At 45.3% G+C, this 19,579-nt stretch overlaps 1 protein-coding gene across 2 annotated transcripts; it reads left to right on the forward strand.

The window, feature by feature from the left end:
- Positions 1-745: 745 nt before the first annotated feature.
- Positions 746-18,453, forward strand: RAC1 (Rac family small GTPase 1). Of its 2 annotated transcripts, XM_066576267.1 has the most exons (7): positions 746-1,042; positions 9,951-10,022; positions 10,719-10,836; positions 12,766-12,801; positions 13,171-13,233; positions 13,571-13,730; positions 16,772-18,453. In XM_066576267.1, the coding sequence occupies exons 1-7, from the start codon at positions 1,008-1,010 to the stop codon at positions 16,900-16,902; spliced, it is 615 nt and encodes a 204-aa protein (XP_066432364.1). In that variant the 5' UTR covers positions 746-1,007; the 3' UTR covers positions 16,903-18,453. The 2 variants fall into 2 exon arrangements, with proteins under 2 accessions (XP_066432364.1, XP_066432365.1); XM_066576268.1 differs by lacking the exon at positions 12,766-12,801 and having other exon boundaries at positions 750-1,042.
- Positions 18,454-19,579: the final 1,126 nt, after the last annotated feature.

Consider the following 19,579-nt stretch of genomic DNA (forward strand, 5'->3'; position numbering starts at 1 on the left):
ACACACCCTTCCCGTGGATAGAATGGCTATTTAATGAAGTCCAGATGTGTACTTTTCCCCACAGGGTCGCACTCTTGAGTAATTCTGCAGCTCTCATACACTTCTATGGGGCTTTTGCTGAGAGCTAAACGCAGAAAAAATCCTACTTTTTACCTCACGTGTAAAATACACACGTGAAACCTGTTAATGAGAATGAACCTGCTGTAATCAGTGGGTTCTATGCCGTGTTTAACACGTGAAGATTTCCCGTGCACAGCAACACGCACAAATATGTCCGTGTGATGAAGCCCAGCAGCTGGCATTATGGGCATTACAAGTAATTTGGCGCTATGGCAAATATTACTCTATGAAACTGGTAATAGCGGCATTACTACGGATATTGTCAGGATATTATCTTAAAGAGGTTCCCTTGGATAAAAGTTTTTCATTAAAACGGATATTCCGTGTGTGATACATGTAAGCATACGCTCATGTGAGAGAGCCCTAATGAGAAATACGCTTTTTTTAATTAAAGTGTCTCCTGTGTTGGAGAGACATGCAGTTATTTACAGCTCATTGTGCATTTCTGCAGATTTAGCTTTCCTACATGCAGACGGTGCTGTACTGCCACCAGGGGGCGCACACTCTGCCCCCTGAGGTAACAAGTTCCAGGGGAGACGCCCCTTGCCCGCGCTTTCCCCTATGACGTCAGCCCCGAGCGCGCTCCCGGCCTGCAGGGCGCACCCAGCGCGCTCCCGTGGTGTTTCGAGGCGCGGCCGGTAGTGACGCGGGCGCCGCGCTTCCTGTATCTTATTATTGAGGTGCCTCGGTCCGGGCTCTGGGTGGTGGCCGCAGCCTCCGGTTCCTCGCTGTATCCTTCCCCCGTGCACAGAGGAGCAGCCAGTGTCACCGAGGCAGGAGCGTGCTCAGCGGGTGGTCTAGTCGCCCCGTCCGGCCTCCTCGGCGCCGCCCTTTTTTTTTTTTTCTTTCCTCTTTCCCGCTACCGGGCACATCGACGCGAAGCAGCCATGCAGGCCATCAAGTGTGTGGTGGTGGGAGACGGGTGAGTACCGCAGCGTCTGCACGGGGGGCTGCATGCCGGCTGTGCCCCGCATGTCACTCCGGCCAGGAAGCTGGCACCGGATGGTGTCTCCGTGGCCTCCTCCGCCCACTGGATGGCGGCCCTGGGGAGCACAGCTGGGAGGAGGACGCATCCTCTACTGATGGCTCCCCCATGCATCGGCAGCTCTGCAGTAATACAAGTGAGTCAGAGCCTGGCACGGATCCTGGCACAGCTGGCATCACTGAGAGCTGCATGCCCAGATCTCTCTACCTGAGGGGGATCCAAACCAGATCCCCTTCTGCTGGGGATCCCAGTGATCTCGGACCGGAGACTTGTTACACTAGTAGCTGAGGAGTTTAGGATGGGGCATCAGTAGTTGGCTGGGGGCTGCCACTCGGGACCCCCGCTGATCTGGTGCCTGCTGTCAGCTCTGCCACAGAGGGGATCTTGCTGCTCTGCTTCTTCTAACTGCTGACATAGCTCCCATTCAAATCAATGGCTGTGCAGTTACAAGTGCCGGCCACTACACCAGGGGTGGCGCCAACTGCTTCAACTCCTGCAGCTTTGACAGGGGGCAGCTGATCGGCCAGGGCCCTGAGCGATGGACCCCAGGCAGTCAATTGCTGATGACTTATCCTGAGGATGGGTCATCGGTAGTTGTTTTTTTTTTTCTTAGAAAATACTCTTTAGGGTTTATTCTACCGTGAGAGTTGGACAATCTTCACAGAAATAGAACAGATTTCAGTGGTTCTAGTCACATGAGCAAATTTATTTATTTTTTTAATTAGATGGGTAGTATAAGTAAAAAAAAAACTGAGCATGCCCGACTAGGCCCAGTCCTAGACCCTTCAAGTCAAGGGGTGCATTAAAAAAACTTCACTCATATAATGCGATTTGGTTTTTAATGCATGTAACTGGGCACCTTGAGAAAAAAGAAATCCGGAAAAGAAGAGGCTCCTAATGTGCCGCCACCTTCCTTTCTTATTTTTTAAATGCGTAGAAAAAAGGGTAACGCTTGTATGTGAGAAGTGGACGCAATGCGCTCAGGCTTCACACATCACATTCGGCTGTGGGGATGAGGCCTTGGGGTAAATTCACATCTGCGTCCGATTATTAACTTCTGTTTCTTCCCCTGAAAAAATGGCAGTAAACTGATTAAAACAGAACCAGGAGGGAGCTGGTCTCCAAAAAACGAGGAAACCAATTAAAAACTGTCTTGTATCAAAGCCCATGGCAAACAGAAAGCGATCCGTTTAGTTTCTTCGGTTCTCAGTGGATCAGTTTTTATGCACGTACAGCGCTGGTAAACATGTCAGGTGAACAGAGAGGGAGAAGACCACCAGCAAGGCAGCGGTTAATAACTGCAAACCGAAGTCAAACTGATACTTCTGTGCTTTTTAAAGGGCTCCATTTACATTGTAACTGACGCATCGGCTTTAGTTCAGATCGCAGTCAGTCCCAGGTCAGCTAGGAAGGAATGGTAAAAGAACGCAGGTGTGAATTTGCCCCTAAGAGTTATTTTAGACAAGCCTATTTATCGTTAATTTGGGGGGGGGGCTTCACATCTGGCAGATTTCAGCTGCAAATACTGGAAGAAAAAGGGCTGCATGCAGCGCTTTTTCTTCTGTCCTAAAACCGGACAGCTGGGTGCAAAGTGGGCGGACCTCATTATAGTTAATGGGTCCGTCTAGAGATGGAACTATTCGGGCACAGGGATTCCCCTTTTCTGCTCGGCACAAAAAAGCAGACTCCCCAGCGAAAGTGTGAAGTAGCCTGTCGGACAGGTAGATACATTGTTGGCTCGTTCAGACTCACACTTGCTGTGTTAAGGACTGAAGGAGCGCTGGTTAAGCCAGGCGATAAGTGAACAAGCAAACAAGGATTTTTACGCCTGAAGAAAATGAGTGTTGAATTAAAAATGAGCGATTATAGTTTAGTCGCTGGCTTGATCACTTCGCTTGTTTATACTCCGCCCCCCCCCCCCCCCCCCCCCCCAACGATAATCAGTTAAGTCTAAAAGCACCTAAGATCAGGGTGCTGAGGGCAGGGGCGCACCACGCTGACAAGGAGGTCTTGGCGGGAGCGCCAGTATTGGGATATGATGGAATTACATCATTAGCGGTTGCCGTGATTGGAAGGCTTGTTGAGGCTGTATACAGCTTACATGGAGTAGTTTGGGGCTGGTATACGGACGTGCCTGGTGCTATCCCTTTTAGAGGGTACATGCCACCTATAGCTCCTGCAAGTCTGTGAGGAGGAATTTATCTTTCTATTTCGGGAGTCCTCTGCGATTACAATAATGAGGGAGTTTACCATATTCACTAATGTATGTAAAGCGGTCTGATGGGGTTAGTCATGTTGTGGGGTGAGGTATGTAGGCTGCTCTGGGAGGGTCTGATCACTGCTCTGGGTGCTTCGTTCTATCATTGGGCGAGAGTGGCACGGAGCTCTACCCAGGTCACAGACTATGTTCAATCAGAATATGGTTATAAGTGCTCCTTCCCTTTTAAATGATGGATTATTTGTATCCGTACCATTAAAGGGGTTCCCAGAACAAATACATCGATGATCTGTCAGCAGGATAGGTCATCTATATCAGATTGGTGGGGGGTCTGCTGCCAGGGACCCCCTACCGATCAGCTGCTTGAGAGAGCGCCATGGCCAAAATGCAGCTCAGTCCCATAGAAGTAAGCCGCTATATGTATGGTTCTGTGTCGGGTACACAGTGAAGATGCCATAGTGCTTCACCTACTCGCGCAGCCTCTTTAATGAACAGCTGATTGGTGGGAGTCCCAAGTAGACATCTACCGAGCAGATGTTGGAATAGGTCATCCATATCACAGTCCTGCACTGCCTCCTTTTAAGACTGCAGTAAATGTATGCGGTTGAAACCCCAATCCTCCTGCAATGGCCTCAGTTTTACTGAATACTGCTGTTCTATCAGAAAAATCATGCACCCATTGAATAAGGCCACTCTCACCCAAGTGTATGTTGGGCAAATTCTTACTCCATGGATCTAGTGACCCAGACTTGTAGCATCTCCTTCCAGTATAACCTGTGCCGAGTCCTGGCCATTCTTATCAGGGTCGGTGTGTGGCTCGCTCTGGGTATGCAGACTGACTTGTGTGGCCATCTGCCTTCAGTTATGTTAGGTGCATGGTCCTTCCCAGTATAGCATTAGCCAATGGGCTGCACATAGGGTCATGTGTTATAAACTATCTGGGGATAGCCCTTATCATAAGTAAGCAAAGCCAGTACAAGCAGTCATGTACACATCTGCATAGCTGTGCACTACCTCTGTAGGCATGGACAGGAATGAGGTCCAGTATCCAGTGGAGCTCTACTGGGGCCAATGGCCATAGAGATCAGATAACAGACTTGGGTGGTCCTTGCTCTTAGTAACTACCTCCGTTTTCACTTGCTCTAGTCTTATACAGCAGTACTTCCCACAGTGGCAAATAGTTGAATGTACACAAGGTGAAGCACTTGTTTGCTTATACTCTGAATCGGTATTTCTCATAAGCAAATGGTTATAAAAGCACTTTTCAATTTTACGGTTTTTAACCCAAATCATTTTTAGTTGTACCATTTTCCAGTTAGACTCTTATCACCGCCTCTTAGCTTATAAACTAAGCTTATGGGCTGACAGCAGGTGACCCACTGAGTTCGGGGATGTAAGTGTTATACTTGCCTTCCCCTGTGTGAGTGCTCAAAGCCGACGCTGCTAAGTAGTCCGCCTATTATAAAGTTAGAACAGGTGACTACTTGGCACGCCGCTCAGCTAACTGCAGCGGGGGAACGATGGGGAAGGTAACACTTGCATTCTCAGACCCAGCAAGTCACCTACCTTCAGGCCATAAGCTTGGCTTATAGGGCTAAAAGTAAGTGACAGATTCCCTTTAAAATATGGGGCAAGAATCAGCAAATTGTATGTCTTGTGCAAAAGGTGTTACAAATTAAGTTTGTTTAATAAAATACTTTTAAAAAAACTGGCTAAGAGCAGCCCCTTCACTGCAGTGTAACATCTGGCAAAAATGTATCCGATCGCGGCCGTGCAGTAGGTTTTCGTAAGGTACGAGCACATCAGTAGACCTTGCTGTGACAAGACTGAACTCCGTAGAGCAGAAGGCAGGAAGTGTTGCCATGGGGACACAGGAGTAGAGAAGGATAGGAAAAATAAAACCCCACTATTGTCCATCGGGGTTTTCTGATCCGCTTATATTCTGCATTTGATGTGATCAAATGTATCTGTACGGAGTTCTTACCTGATCCAATAGTTTGCATAACTTTACACACAATTACCGTATATACCGGCGTATAAGGCGACGGGGCGTATAAGACGACCCCCCCCAACTTTCACCTTATACACCGGGAATACAGCGGAGCAAAAATTACTCACCTCCCCCGGCGTTCTGCGGCGCTGCTGCAGGATGTCGCTCCCTCCTGGTCCCCGGCAGAGCATTGCTTTCTGGACGCAGGGCTTGAAATCCCCGCCTCCAGAAAACACACGTGCCTTCAGCCAATCACAGCCATTCAATGATGTCATTGAATGGCTGTGATTGGCTGACGGCATGTGTTAGCTAATCACAGTATTAGCTTTCTGGAGGCGGGGATTTCAAGCCCTGTGTCCAGAAAGCAATGCTCTGCCAGGGACCAGGAGGGAGCGACAGCCTGCAGCAGCACCGCAGAACGCTGGGGGAGGTGAGTAATGAATTTTTTTATTTTTTTTTTTACCCTTTTTTTTTTTTTTTTTTTTGTATTACCAACGTATCAGACGACCCGCGACTTCAGAGCAGATTTTTCGGGGTTCAAAAGTCGTCTTATACGCCAGTATATACGGTAATTGGTAGAGTGAATGATTTTAGGTTGGACTGCAGCAAAATATTGGATCTTTCTCACTTACTTTAAACTTTTCTTTTTCTTTATCAAATCTGATTTGAAACAAATTTCACATAAAAGCTGGATAATTCTGCACATAAACTGGTGGTATTAATCCTGTCACATGTCTGTAACATTGGATGAACCTACAGGAGCGCAGGTGGGATATTGCCCAAGTATGTAATGGTATTTAAAACACATAATAGAGTACAAGAAGAAAGCTCCGTGCCAGCTGGTACTGCAGGAAAACCTAAAACATTAAGCACCTCTGGACTGGAAGAGTAGAGCGTTGATTTTTGGGCCAGTTGTAATAAAATGAGAGGCACTGCACTGTGGGTCATACCGGACTAGAAAGAGTGTTTTCCAAGAGTAACCATCTCTTCCATGGCGCCTGGAACTGGATATTTTCTCACACAATCGGCTCTTCAAAACAGCATAATTGTGCAATTTTATCGAGTCACTGCTGGGGGGGGGTCTCACACGAATGGATTTAAACTGCGGATTCCACAATCAATGTTCGCACAGACGATACGCGGTAATACGTGGGCGTTGAAAGGCATGGACTCTCGAAGTTGCACTCACACTTGCTGGTAGGAATTGCGGATACCGCAAGTGGGGAAAAATCGCAGCATGCTCTATTTTACCGCGGGTTCCACGTGTATCAGCTCATGTGTATCAGCTCCACTGATCCCTATGGATGCGTGCGATCCACGGTGCATACACAATTACATTGCATACGGGCACGAATTCGCTTGCAGAAGACCGGCTACAAGGCAGGAGTTTGAGACAGAGAACACACCTGAGCGATGTTGGACTATCTGATGTTACTCCCTGCTTGCGGTCTTCCATGCGGACGATATGCTGTCCATCCGCGTGGAAAACCGAATGCATATGCAATTTGTTTCTGCGATCATTCCGCTGCGGATATCTCCCTCGCTCGTGTGAGCCCGCCTAATACTTGGAGCTTCTGTGAGCACCAGTGAAGGGGAATTAGAAGACCGGTGTCTGTCAACAGACAAGTCACCAGATCTTGGTTGGATGGCCTAAAGTGAGAAGAGGGTAACAAAAGTAAAATATGGTCTGTATGGAGACGGGCACCAAAAGTCTTGAAGCATGAAAACTGGAGAGGAGTATAAATCTCCAGCCTTCCTTTAAAGGGCACATCTGGCCACCGTGGACTTCTGTTGGCAGTGCCACTCGCCACCAGGCACACTCACAATTTAACATCTATGGGGTTTAAGCTGAAGCTAGGAGTGGACAGACTTTTGTGGTTCATCCATACTCTTTTTATTTCCTGGCTTAGACTCAAAAAAGCATCAAAACTGTGTTGCATGTCCAGCAGACCTTCCACTCTAGTAAAGCAAGGTGGCCATACACATTCAGTGAGCGTAGATCGACTATCTGTATGCAGCAGTGTTCTGACTGTCCTCCGAGGATGGATGCTGGGGAAAGAGGTGTTGGGTATTTAGACTTTTTAACCTGCCTGGCCCTCTTGTTCTCGGGGAGAGGCTGCCGCTAGAGGTGTCTCGCAGGGACTTTCTTCCCTTCCCAAGTGGGCATATGTATGGGCGATCGGGGAGAATAGCTGTTGGCTGGCAGCTATAGTATGTGGCCATACTATAGAGCCCTATGGTGGCACAAGTTTGTCCTGGAGAAATGTTGGACTTCTGGGTGTTGAAGGGGTTTTCCAAGATGTATTGTTTACATGAAATCCAACTCCTCTGCCACAAAGTAACAAGTAGGCTTATACTCTCCCCTCTCGGTGTATCCCACATCACTCCGGTTGAGCTCGGTTATTGACTGCAGTGCCTGTGTTGTCCTATAAAGGTCTGTGATGTTGCCAGGACACTAGACCCAAGGTTAGGATGGGAACTGCAGCCTTAATATGGGCGCTCAAGTGCGTCTGTATTACATGCGTGTGATACTGGCATTGTGTGTGTTCAACCTTATGTCCAACCTATAATCCTACCTTGCTAATCCAGAAGAAAAATCTGCTGTGAGCAGATGCTAATTGCTCTGCGGTGTATTTGAGGTGGGGGATTCCTGCCAAATATATCAGGATAAATCGGTAAATCAATGGTCCAACTCCAGCAACACTATTTCAGATAGTTCTCAATGCTCTTACAGTACAGAAGCCCCTCTATAATGTTGGTGAAACCTTCTTTCCTCTAGATGTAGATGATGCCACCTTGTCACAACTGCAGGCTTGGGTGTAAAAGGATCAGTAGGCAGGCCTGTGTACTCATTAATATACTTGTACCTGTGATTAGTCGTTACTGGCGTGTTTTATTCCTAGGTTATTAAACCTTATTTTGGTAGTACAAGCTATCCATTTCCTTAGAGGGGGGCCTGTCACAAGTTTTGGGGCCACTAAATCACCAGCATGCTGTTAAGCTGTGTAAAGAGGTCCCTGCGAAAACAGTCTGTTCTGCGATTAGCTGAATTCATGCTTTTTCTACTAATCCCGACATGTCTAGTTTCCACAGGGGTATCTTTAAAAAACTAAATTTCAGCTGCCTGAAGGCGTATTGGTGGCCCCTTGTCCCCAACGCTAATGACAGGTCTCACTTAATTTGGTCCTCTACGTTCTCAGCAACTTTGGGCTCCTGGAGAACCCCGGTAATAGGTGGGATTCATGGTAACATCCGGGTATGTTGGCACTGCTTTCTCACACAAGAACACAGTATCTGCAAAAGAATCCGTGGCAGAAATGGCTGAGCCTGGGAATTCTACCATGGATCTGTAGCTAGCAATGCACACGGATTATCCCCATTCACTGAGGCTATTCACAATTTGGTCAATTCTGTGTGGTTTTTAATACATATGTTGAAAAATCTGCGACGGGAATTTGATCTCCTATTGCAACCAATTGGACTTTGGAATCTGATTTGAGACTGTTCCCTTGTTCTTCTATGCTTATTGGTAACCTTAGGCCCGATGTTGATTTGTGGGTGACCCGCCCGGAAGATCTGCAATTCAACGTGCCCATAGGCATTGTCATCCAACTAAATTCAGGCATGCAGATGTGATTTGTGGACCATTGGGTGCGGAAAACAAATGTGATCATGCTCAATTTCAGTACGGATTCCTTGCAGACGGGCTCAATAGAAGTCAATGGGTGCGGACGATCCACAGTGCATCCGCAAATACAATAGCGGATGCGCTGTGGATTTGAAGGTTAAAATCAATTGGGGAGGTGGGGGTTGCTGGGTTTTGTTGTTTTTCTTTTTTTCCCTCCACACGGATGATCTGCAGTGGAAAAACAATTACATCTGAGATTTCCCGCAAATGGCTTCCTCTAGGTCACACACTGGGAATCCGCATGCGGAATCCGATCCGCCCGTGGACATAAGGCCTTAGAGTGGTGTCACATCTGCGGCAGTGCTTCTGTTTTCCTGCTCCGTCTTATGACTGGACCGAACAGAGACGAATGGATCCCATTGACTCCGTGGGTCCGTTCAATTACAGTTTGGCTGCCTAACCTTTTACCAAAAGAGAAACTGCATGCAGACCTTTTTTCTTTAGGGATTTTGTGCCGGAGCTGCAATGGGACCTCCGACCGGGTGCTCCTACACAGAAGTGAGACCAGCCCTGGGCTCCTTTCACACCTGCGTTAGGACTGCGTTTTTTTTTTTTTTTTAATTGCAGTTTCTCTCCTCCAAAACTAGAGCAAACAGTCAGAAATGGCTGTACAGATGGCAACGTGATGCTTATCTTGTGTGCCGTGCACTGGGGAAGGATGTGTACCTTGTCTACGGAGCATAGTCTTTGAAACCGGTTTTGACCACTTTTCTATTTTTCTTTTTCCAAGTTCAGTTTTTTTTCTTCCACTTTTTTCTTATCTTACTGGTGCACTGGTTGAGTATTGTCCTGCCTAAACTTTAAGTCCTCCACTAAGAGTATGGCCATAGGGTACAATTTTATGGGAAATGTAAGAGGTTGGTGTCTGCCAGGGCATATTGGTGAAATATATGCAATGTCCTTTAATGTATGTATTTGCTCATCCAGATTTGTATTTCTTGTATTCCAGAGCTGTCGGTAAAACCTGTTTGCTGATCAGTTACACAACAAATGCATTCCCAGGAGAATACATCCCAACTGTGTAAGTAACGTCGTGGCCCGATGTCCAGTGAATGTCTCTTATCTGTGTTCACAGGAATATGCTCTGATATCTTTTGAATGAGCAATTCTCAATAGTATCTAAATGTCATCATTAAATGTTAGTGACACTAATTCTGTGGTCTCCAGCTTGTCAGGAAACTACAATTCCCAGCATGCTGCAACAGCCAGAGACCACTGTTGTAAACTTAAAGAGGTTTTTACTAGAATAACAAGTTATTCCCTATCCATAGGGTAGGGGATAACTTGCTGATCGGTGGGGGTCTCAGCAATGAGACCCCTGCTGATCTTGAGAATGGGACTCCTGTGTCCTGTTCTCCTGTCACTGCAGAGGTTGCTTCTTCAGCAGTGACATCACTCCAATGGGAATGACGAAAATGCCTGAATGGGTGCTGCTTAGATATGTCAGCAGTCCCATTGAAATGAATGGCGCGCTGACTGTGTATTCTCATCCAGAGCTCAATTCGGGTGAAGTGGCAACCCATGCCCTAACAAGGGAACAGCACACAGGAGTCCCGTTCTTGATATCAGTGGGTGTCAGCGGTGAGACCCCGGGATAACTTGTTCTGGTAAAACCCCTTTATAGAGTACTCTAATGCAAGTTATACAGCTGTTAGTTTTGGTAGTAAGTATGAAGATTTTAACTTCTGCCTTTTCTTATGTATCCACTGATACTTAGATTTGACAACTATTCTGCCAATGTAATGGTGGATGGAAAACCGGTTAACTTGGGATTATGGGATACTGCTGGACAAGAAGATTACGATAGATTGCGTCCTTTATCTTATCCACAGACGGTAACTATCAGCTGATCTCGCTGTTAATTGAGTCCTTGAGCTCATACTGTTTTCTCTGGTTCTATGGCTTTTATTCCTGTATGGCCAACTTGCGCTCCTCTAGCACTGCTAGATCTCTCCTGGGTGTGCTGCGCTTGTGTGAGCGGACCGTGAAAAAGCTATCAGTTTCTTGTTTACCTTGCCCAGTGTTGGTGGAAGGTTATAGCCATCTTGCACAACTAGTACATGCTTGGCTGAACATATTGAACTTTGCGTGTGTCAGTGTTGCTTCCCAGTCAAGAGTTTACCTTCAAATGATGTTTTGTGATTGGTTGCGTATGGATTTAATGCACAAATCTCAGCCAGTGAAATCCTCCAAGACTGCGCCCAAATATGAGGATCACTTAAAGTAGACCTGTCGGCTCTTCTCTGCGGGTAGGTCACGTGATCTCATTGTGACTGCCTGGGAATTACTTGATTTTGTACTCTCACAAGAAGTCACTCTGTCAGTCAGCATACTGCCTGCAATGAAGCTGCATGTGGACTGTACCACACAGGCTCTCAATGGGGAACTGTTGGCCTTCAGCAGGCAGAGATGGTACTGGCTCTAACTGGTCATGTAATATATATAAGAAAAAATTAGGATAGCGCTGCCTGAGTGTACCGAGTAAGCATGGCTGGATATAGGTGCATAAAATATATATCACACTCACCCGGTGCCTAGTGAGGATCCTGTTGGATAGGGACCTCACTGACACTCTCTATCCAAGTTCTCCTATATAAATGTGTGCTCCTGCGCCTTTAAATCCCCTGATGTCCTGCTGGGCCAGTCAGCTGGGGAGCCGCGGTCCTCCTCCGTCTCTCACTATGAGAGCCGCTCAATTCAAGTGTATATATGCTATAACAAAATGGGTCCGCGCTCCGGGAATTTGGCACTTCAGTACTTTAATCCTCCACAACGCGTTTCATCCCTTAACAGGGACTTTATCAAGTGTGATACTTGATAAAGTCCCTGTTAAGGGATGAAACGCGTTGTGGAGGATTAAAGTACTGAAGTGCCAAATTCCCGGAGCGCGGACCCATTTTGTTATAGCATATATACACTAACTGGTCATGTGATACTTTGCTGATACATGATGGAATTCCTAGTACAGGCAAAAATCTCAAAATCAAGATGGTATCTGATAAGTATCATACAGGGAGCTACATACTGCGTGAAAGTGACTGCAATATACACAGAAGACCTCCAGAGTATGACAGGCAGTCAGGTGAGGGGGCAGGGATGGGAAAAAATGTTCTTGATGGTGTGGCCCTTTAACTTTGCTGTGCCTTTCCTCTGCTGCTCCTTCCGGACATGCATGACTAAATTGACAACTGGGCGTTACCGTTCCTCTTGCCCAGAGGGCATGTCTGCCTACTGGCACTGCCCAGTAGGGACACATAAGTTTATGGTTTGGGGTTTAGTGATGATTTGCCCTGTAACTACTACTTGGAGGCTGATCTGTATGGCGTACCTATGTAGGTTCATATGAGTCATACGAATTGGTTCCCCTATGCGGGTGGAAGCAGGCAGCTAAGATCTTATGTTACTATTTCCTTTTTGGGAACAGTTCCTGTACTAGAGAAACCCCTCAAGTATATAAACCAATGTGTTCTTGTTTCTGAGTGCTGTAACTGGGCGTTTGTGTGTGCATCTCATAAATAATTACATGTACTCGGAGCTGTCTCTATTTTTGGCGTGTTAATTTATTCTTTAAAAATTGCGTAAAATATAAAGCAGAATTTAGCGCTGCTGCCTGACTAGATCTGCATTGTCTACAGCTTAATGTAAAGCTTTCTTTAACTGCATTGCATGAGAATTGGGTAGTAATTTCTCCCCGTTGTAAGAGGAAGGAACAGCATCCATAAAAGCACTAAATTCTGCTCTTGAATCTGAATATTTTTTGTTAGGCTTGTAGCCCGAGCCCCAAAGCTTCCAATGTTTCGGTGAGTTAATTAAAACCTGCTGTTAATGGAGCGGTCTGCCAATTATCTGTCGTGTACGCCATCTTTTGTCGGTGAAGGCTACAATTTGTGAAACATGTCGCTTAGCTTGCAGAGCACAATTAATGCTTTTATATGTTCCTTTTGATCGAAGATTAAAACCACTCTGGGGAAATAAAAAGGAAGAATTAATTTAATTTTCATGTTCTCCATATTTGTGGTTTGCACTTCCTGATTCTTAATTTGGAGCACTCTCTACCCTTAAATTAATTTTTTGCTTTTCTGATCTCTTTGCAGAGTCCAGTAACATCCGTGTCTAGTCTGTATGTTTAATGAAAGACGGTAACTTTTCACTTTTTTTTTTTTTCCCAGGACGTATTTCTAATTTGCTTCTCCCTTGTGAGCCCAGCTTCCTTTGAAAATGTCCGTGCTAAGGTAAACACATGTTTCCACTGGGGGGTTTGCTGCAATTGTAGGAATGTGGGGATGTTTATGTGCAGCGAGTTGGAGAAGTTTTGTTCTGGGGGTGAGAAGTTCAGAGTCTGGTGAAATGAATCCACGTCAGAGCAGCAATGACCTAAATAGCGCTACTCCGGAGCCATGGGTTCTAGTGTTTGGACTGGCGGCCTGCAGTGAGTCCTGACCTGTGTCATGGTGGTAATGTTAAGCTGCTTTATTTAGTAGACGCCAGGCAGCCCATGTGCTTGTTACTGCAGATATGAGTGTTACATGACCTTACTAATTTTTCACTTGCCCTGTTTTTCTTGTATAGTGGTACCCGGAAGTCCGACACCATTGTCCTAACACTCCCATTATCCTTGTGGGCACAAAACTTGATCTGAGAGACGATAAAGACACGATTGAGAAGCTTAAAGAGAAGAAGCTTACACCCATTACCTATCCTCAGGGACTTGCCATGGCAAAAGAGATTGGTATGTACATGTTATCCAAAACCGTTCGTGTAAAAATATTTGTCATACGGACAGGAATTGCAGGCTTTTCAGCATTGTGGCTTAGTGACTTATAGAAAAATTCCATCAGGGGAAAACAAAGGCCCTCACACATAATGAAACCGCCAGTATTGTTCATGGCGTGCAATCAGATCATCAATTTTCAGTTTACGTATACCTGGAAAAATATCTGGTTGCTATGTGGGAACGCTACCTTTTTTGGTACTGGAGTTTTTATGCATTATTGCCAACATATCTCTGTTCTCTAAGAAAGTGTTAATAGCAGATCAAGAGTGTGCTGGTCTGATGGGATCTACAGCTACCCTATAAGTCATTACAATGGGGAAATCCCGTAAGAGGCATTTGTTTGAACAAAAAAAGTCCCAAGTGTTCCTGTTAATGTGTCTGGCATTTGGATGCCTTAGAGGGGTTTTCCAGGTAAATACCAGATCTGGCACTCTGTGCCTGGACGTTTAGCTGACTGGGCGCCTGCTGTCATTGCCACTGCACACAGGTACAGAGTGGAAGGTGCTGTTCCAACCCTTATGTAGTGGCTGGCACTTATAGTTGCAGGGGCAGATCTCCTTAAAATTGATGGCACTACACTGGGGATGGAGCAGTAGCTTATGCTCTGTACCCTTGTGTGTAGTGGCAATGACGGGGTTCTGAATGGCGGACCCCAATCAACAGTTGATGACCCTTAGGCCTCCCTCACACAGGGCGCTTTCAGCCCTGTGCTAAATGCTGTACAAGGCTCTCATTCATTTCAATGGGGCTGCTCTCACAAGGCTCAAAATGCTGCTTTGAAAAACGCTGCGTTTTGAAAGCGCTGCATGTTCTATCTTTGGGCATTTTTAGCTGAGTTTCTCCCATTGAAATGAATGGGCAGCATTTTCAGCTGGGCTGAAAAGGCAGCGTTTTGCAAATGCCCTGTGTGAGGGAGGCCTTAGGATGTATTCACATGTTGCGGAAATGCTGTGGATTTTCCATAGCGGAAGCATTTACTATTGGGCCTCATGTCTATGGGCGGATCGTATTCTGCATGCGGGAGCACATAGCAAAATCTGGCCCTGCCTGCGGCCAAAGACACTGCGGGTCTCTGCTTACCCGTCTGTTTTCTATTCTCTTCACTGTGGGTCTGTGCGGAAGCAGCGGCCGGCGCCCCGCAGCACATGCGTAGTGGGGGAGTGTTGTGTGGTTTTTTTTGTTTGTTTTGTTTTTTTTATTATTTAAACTCCTACTTTCCCGCAAAATCTGGGATTGCAGAAAGGCTGCGGATCGGACAGCTTTTGTTGACCACATTGAAATGGAGCGTGCTGCATTTTGTTTTCCAGACCAAAAGGTCCGCAAAACAAATCCACATACTTTAATTCCGCTGCGGACGTCCATGTTTCTCTATGGGCAGCTTGAACTCCAGATCGTCCGCACGGGTGCCCTGCTTGGATTCCGCAATTTAAGTTCGCCCGTGGACATTGAGCCTAAAAGTGAGATTAAAGCAAATGCTGTTCACGTGTAGAAGAAAAAAATGCTGCCGATTATCTGCTGTGACTCCAATGGACCCTGCAGTTTTGCTGCGTTTCCGCTGCAGAAATTTCTCCGCATATAGGCCGCCTGCACACGAGCGGGTCGGATCCGGCAGTGAGAATTCTCGCCGCGGGACCCGACCCGAGAGCCTGCAGGGACGAGCGCGTACTCACCCGCGCCTGGCGGCCCCGGCTCTTTCATGTGCCGGCTGCCGGCGCATGCGCAGACCAGAGCCGGCGGCCGGGTGAGTGCGTGCCCCGCACAAAAATAGGACATGCCGCGGTTTTTGCCGCGCGAGATTTCGCGCGGCCGTCTGCATAGGAGTGCGTATTGTAATGCACTCCTATGCAAACTTTCAGTGGCGGAAATCCTGCGGCGGGATTTCCGCCCGTGTGCAGGCGGCCATACTCTTATGTCCAATTACTATAAGGTTACCCTAGTGAATAGTGTGGTGAGAATGGTAACAAGGTTGGCACGCTGCTCATACATCCCCTGTCTGTCAGTTGTGCTAGAAAGCCATCCGTTTCTTATACAAAACCCTGGAAAACACTCTGCTGAAAGGTGTATTAGTTCATAGGACACTTGTATTGATCTTCTTTATGAGGAAATGAAGACCAAGCTGCAGGAACGGCTTTGTACGTCATCTGTTCCCAGTGTCAACACTTCTGGTCCATTAGAATCTTCAGACATTAATCAATGACCACAATATAGCCCTAATGAGAAAGATGTCTTCAAAGCTCCATTATATTGAATATATGTAGTTGCTGTTCTCTTCATCGTGGGTCATACGGATTGTGCTTGGGAAAGGGGTTTGCAAAGCAAATAAGTGACCCAGAACCATATATGGCACTCAGACATTGCCCTGGAGAGCCGCAGTTTATTTGTGTTTTTGTTTTTTTTCCCTTTTTTTTTTTTTTTTTTTCCTTCTCCTATAAGGATAATGAGAAGATGAATATGCAGTACAGCCATAGTAATATGTATGACTGCGTTTGGTCCTCTTTCTGCCAGGAACAGCTTCAAATACTGTGCCAGATTGAGGAATTCCTCTGGTTTACATGTCATGTTTGGTTCTAGTTTTATGTTGCATCTTTGATGGACCCTGGCGAAGAGTAAAGCATAGGGGTACATCTACATGGGGTGAATTTACCCGCAGCAGAAAATCCACTGCAAAATTCTTTACATGCTGAATTGCTTTCTGTATTGCAAAAAAAAGAGGCAAAATCTGTCGTGAATCTTCACCGCATGACTTGGCGGATTTTTACACAGTGTGGATGGCATTTAGACTTCTTTAAATCTGATCCGTGTTGTTGGTGCTGGAGTACACTTTGGATTTTCCACACAAATCCTAAGTGTATGCATCCCATGTGAGCTTGCCATTAAAACTCTGTAGTTCTAAATTCTCCCAAGATTCCTTGCTGGGTTTTTTTATTTTTTTTTTGGTAAAACAAGAACAAACAAATCTCTGTATATGAAATGACAATTTCTCTTCCTTCCAACAGGTGCAGTGAAATACTTAGAATGCTCAGCACTTACGCAGAGAGGACTGAAGACTGTGTTTGACGAAGCAATACGAGCAGTTCTCTGCCCACCCCCAGTGAAAAAGAGGAAGAGAAAGTGTCTGCTTTTGTAATCCTTCGCGCTCCTCATCCTACCCCAGTCCTCGACTCCAACAATGCCAACTCCCCCAGCCCTATTTGTAATAATTCATTCTCTGCCTATAATCTTGAATCTACAGAATATTACATTAATTTCCTCCTATGTCACACGCATCTTTTTCAGATTCTACTAAAAGTTACTTTCTTTAAATGATAGATCAATCTATTTAGCCTTCTTTCCTGAAAACTGTTTTTTCCTTTTTTTTTTTTTTTTTGCTTCCACTAATTAAATGTTGCCAAAATACCCGCTCAGCTTGGTTCCATATTTTGTGCTACAAACATGAGCCATTAAAAAACTATAATAAAGACAAGAATTTTTACTCAGATGATGACTTCTGACTTTAAAAAGAAACCAACTGTAGCTATTACAGGTTGATACTGGTCATATATTGACAGTAGGCGAGGGCCTTACTGCATATATTAAAACACTTTATTAATCTTCACTGTATTGCATTGTAAATCCAAATGGTTATATAATTAGGAATGTTAGAGATTATGTATCTTTTTACTGCTTGGGTTATAAATAAAGTTTGGTTAAAGGGTACTAATCTGCTCTTTTTGGACAAAACAAAAACTAAGACGGCAATGTAAAATAGGTTTCAGGGTTTTAATAGTAAACAATAAGCAACAGTATTTAAAGGTGACACTACAGCTTTGAAACTAGGCTAAAAAAAAAGACGTGTTATGGATGCAGTAGGAAAGGTTACCATAGGGTGAGTATTTCACCGGCTGACAGCCCCCTTCTCTCTGTTCCATAGGGCTTTGGATCCTCTAGCTTGCATTACGTGAGCAGAGCACATATATAACGTGGCGTGCACAGTGGTATTACATGACGTATTCCATGTTTAATATATAGTACTCTGCTGGCTGCCACCGGTAGTGCAGGGTCAAATGTTACAGTATAGAACTGTCATTCCCACAGATTCTGAGATGTACATGCTTACCATGTTGGCTTGCTCGTAAAATAACTTGTATTCTAATATCTGATTATTGTAACTTGCATTTTTGTAGTTTTATGAAAGTTAGGCCGAATACTGAAACTTTTTTCTTCCATGTTAATTTTGCTTAAAGGTGTGCGCTTAATGGCTTTCCTATAACACTAGGTGTACAAATCATGTGAAACTGCTAAACCAGTGTAGACATTCTTTTATGTTGGCGACTTTTTTTTTTGTTTGTTTTTGTTTTTTTTGAAGCGGCCATACAGTTGCAGTAATGATTATTCTTATTGTCATCTTATTTTTTCGTTGTAAATTAAGCCTTTTGCCTTGACTCGGTTCTGCTCTCTAGGGTCTGTGAGGTCTTTAATTCTAGGGCGAGTATTAATGACATGGTGCACATCCTTAACCAAACACTATTACAAATGTCAAACCTTTCTATAACACGAACAAATTCAAAGCGCATTTCAGAATGTTGCTAAAACGAAAAGGAAAAAAAATTGTGAACAGTGTTTTTACATTGATCTTTTGCTAATGCAATTTAGTGTTTTACATGCATGTTTGAATTAATAAATCCTTAAACTACAACAATTTGGCGCACCGCTTTTTATTTTCTATCCTTTTATGTTCGAGACTTCGGGTTTTTAACTGCCTGCACTTATATAGTTGTTTGCACTTCAGTGGGGAGGATCAAAACATAAGACTTCATGTACATGTCTATATGACAGATCTGTGGTGTGGCGCTCATATTGTACCCCCATAGATGCCTATTACTAAAGTAATTCTTCCAAGAGGAATATTATGGGGCCCTATGCTACATGTAGTACTTGCAGGTCCACAATATGAATCAGTAGCGATTGTTTTGCATGCCTGAAGCAATGACATGTACATAAACAAAGGCATTTTTGACTTACCGCACCTTCTCCTGGCTCCTCCAGACGGCCGACTCCTCTTTCTGTTATGTAGCGTACATTTTGGCCATTCTGCTTCCTGCAGGTTAATGTATTCTATGTCACTAGTGGCAGTGTTCACTGCATAGCAGGCAATGCTGAATTCTCGGCAGCCTGCTTCAGTGTACAGCTGCAGGGTCTCATCGCTAGTGTTCATATGGTACATGAACACTTCTGGCAAGCCACCGCACATGCACAGTCGTGGCAATAGTCAGCACCTGTGCGCTAAAGTAGACAGCTGAGGATTCTGCATTCCCTGCTAGGCAGTGAACACTACATCACTAGTGGCATAGCATGCACTGACCTGCAGGAAGTAGAATGCCGAGAACGTACGTTATGTCACGGGAAGAAGAGGATCCGGCCGGCTGAAGGTGACGTGACCCAGGGAAACTAGTAAGACAACTGCATGGTGAGGAATAGGTAAGTCTAAATTATTTTTTTTCTTTTCCAATGACAGAACCCCTTAAGTCTTATTTACATGGTTCTGCTCTGATTGCAGTATGGACAGAACTTGCTCATGTACATGAACCTATTCAATTGGTTCCTTTTCGTGTGCATTTACTTTTCTATAAAAATCCCTGAATATCCTGTTTTTTATTTTTTGCAAGTCTCGCCTGAGAATATGTACCATGTAGTGTCCTGCACATGGACTGTCTGTGTTGCGAGTTGTGCACAAAAATCTCAGGCAGAACTTATCTTCTGTTGTAAATATGGCCCTAGTGCAAGGGGCAAAGGCAGCAATGTGAGCAAGTGTTTGGGTGGGGGGG

This window comes from Eleutherodactylus coqui, chromosome 8 (assembly GCF_035609145.1).
Source record: "Eleutherodactylus coqui strain aEleCoq1 chromosome 8, aEleCoq1.hap1, whole genome shotgun sequence".
Taxonomy (NCBI): domain Eukaryota; kingdom Metazoa; phylum Chordata; class Amphibia; order Anura; family Eleutherodactylidae; genus Eleutherodactylus; species Eleutherodactylus coqui.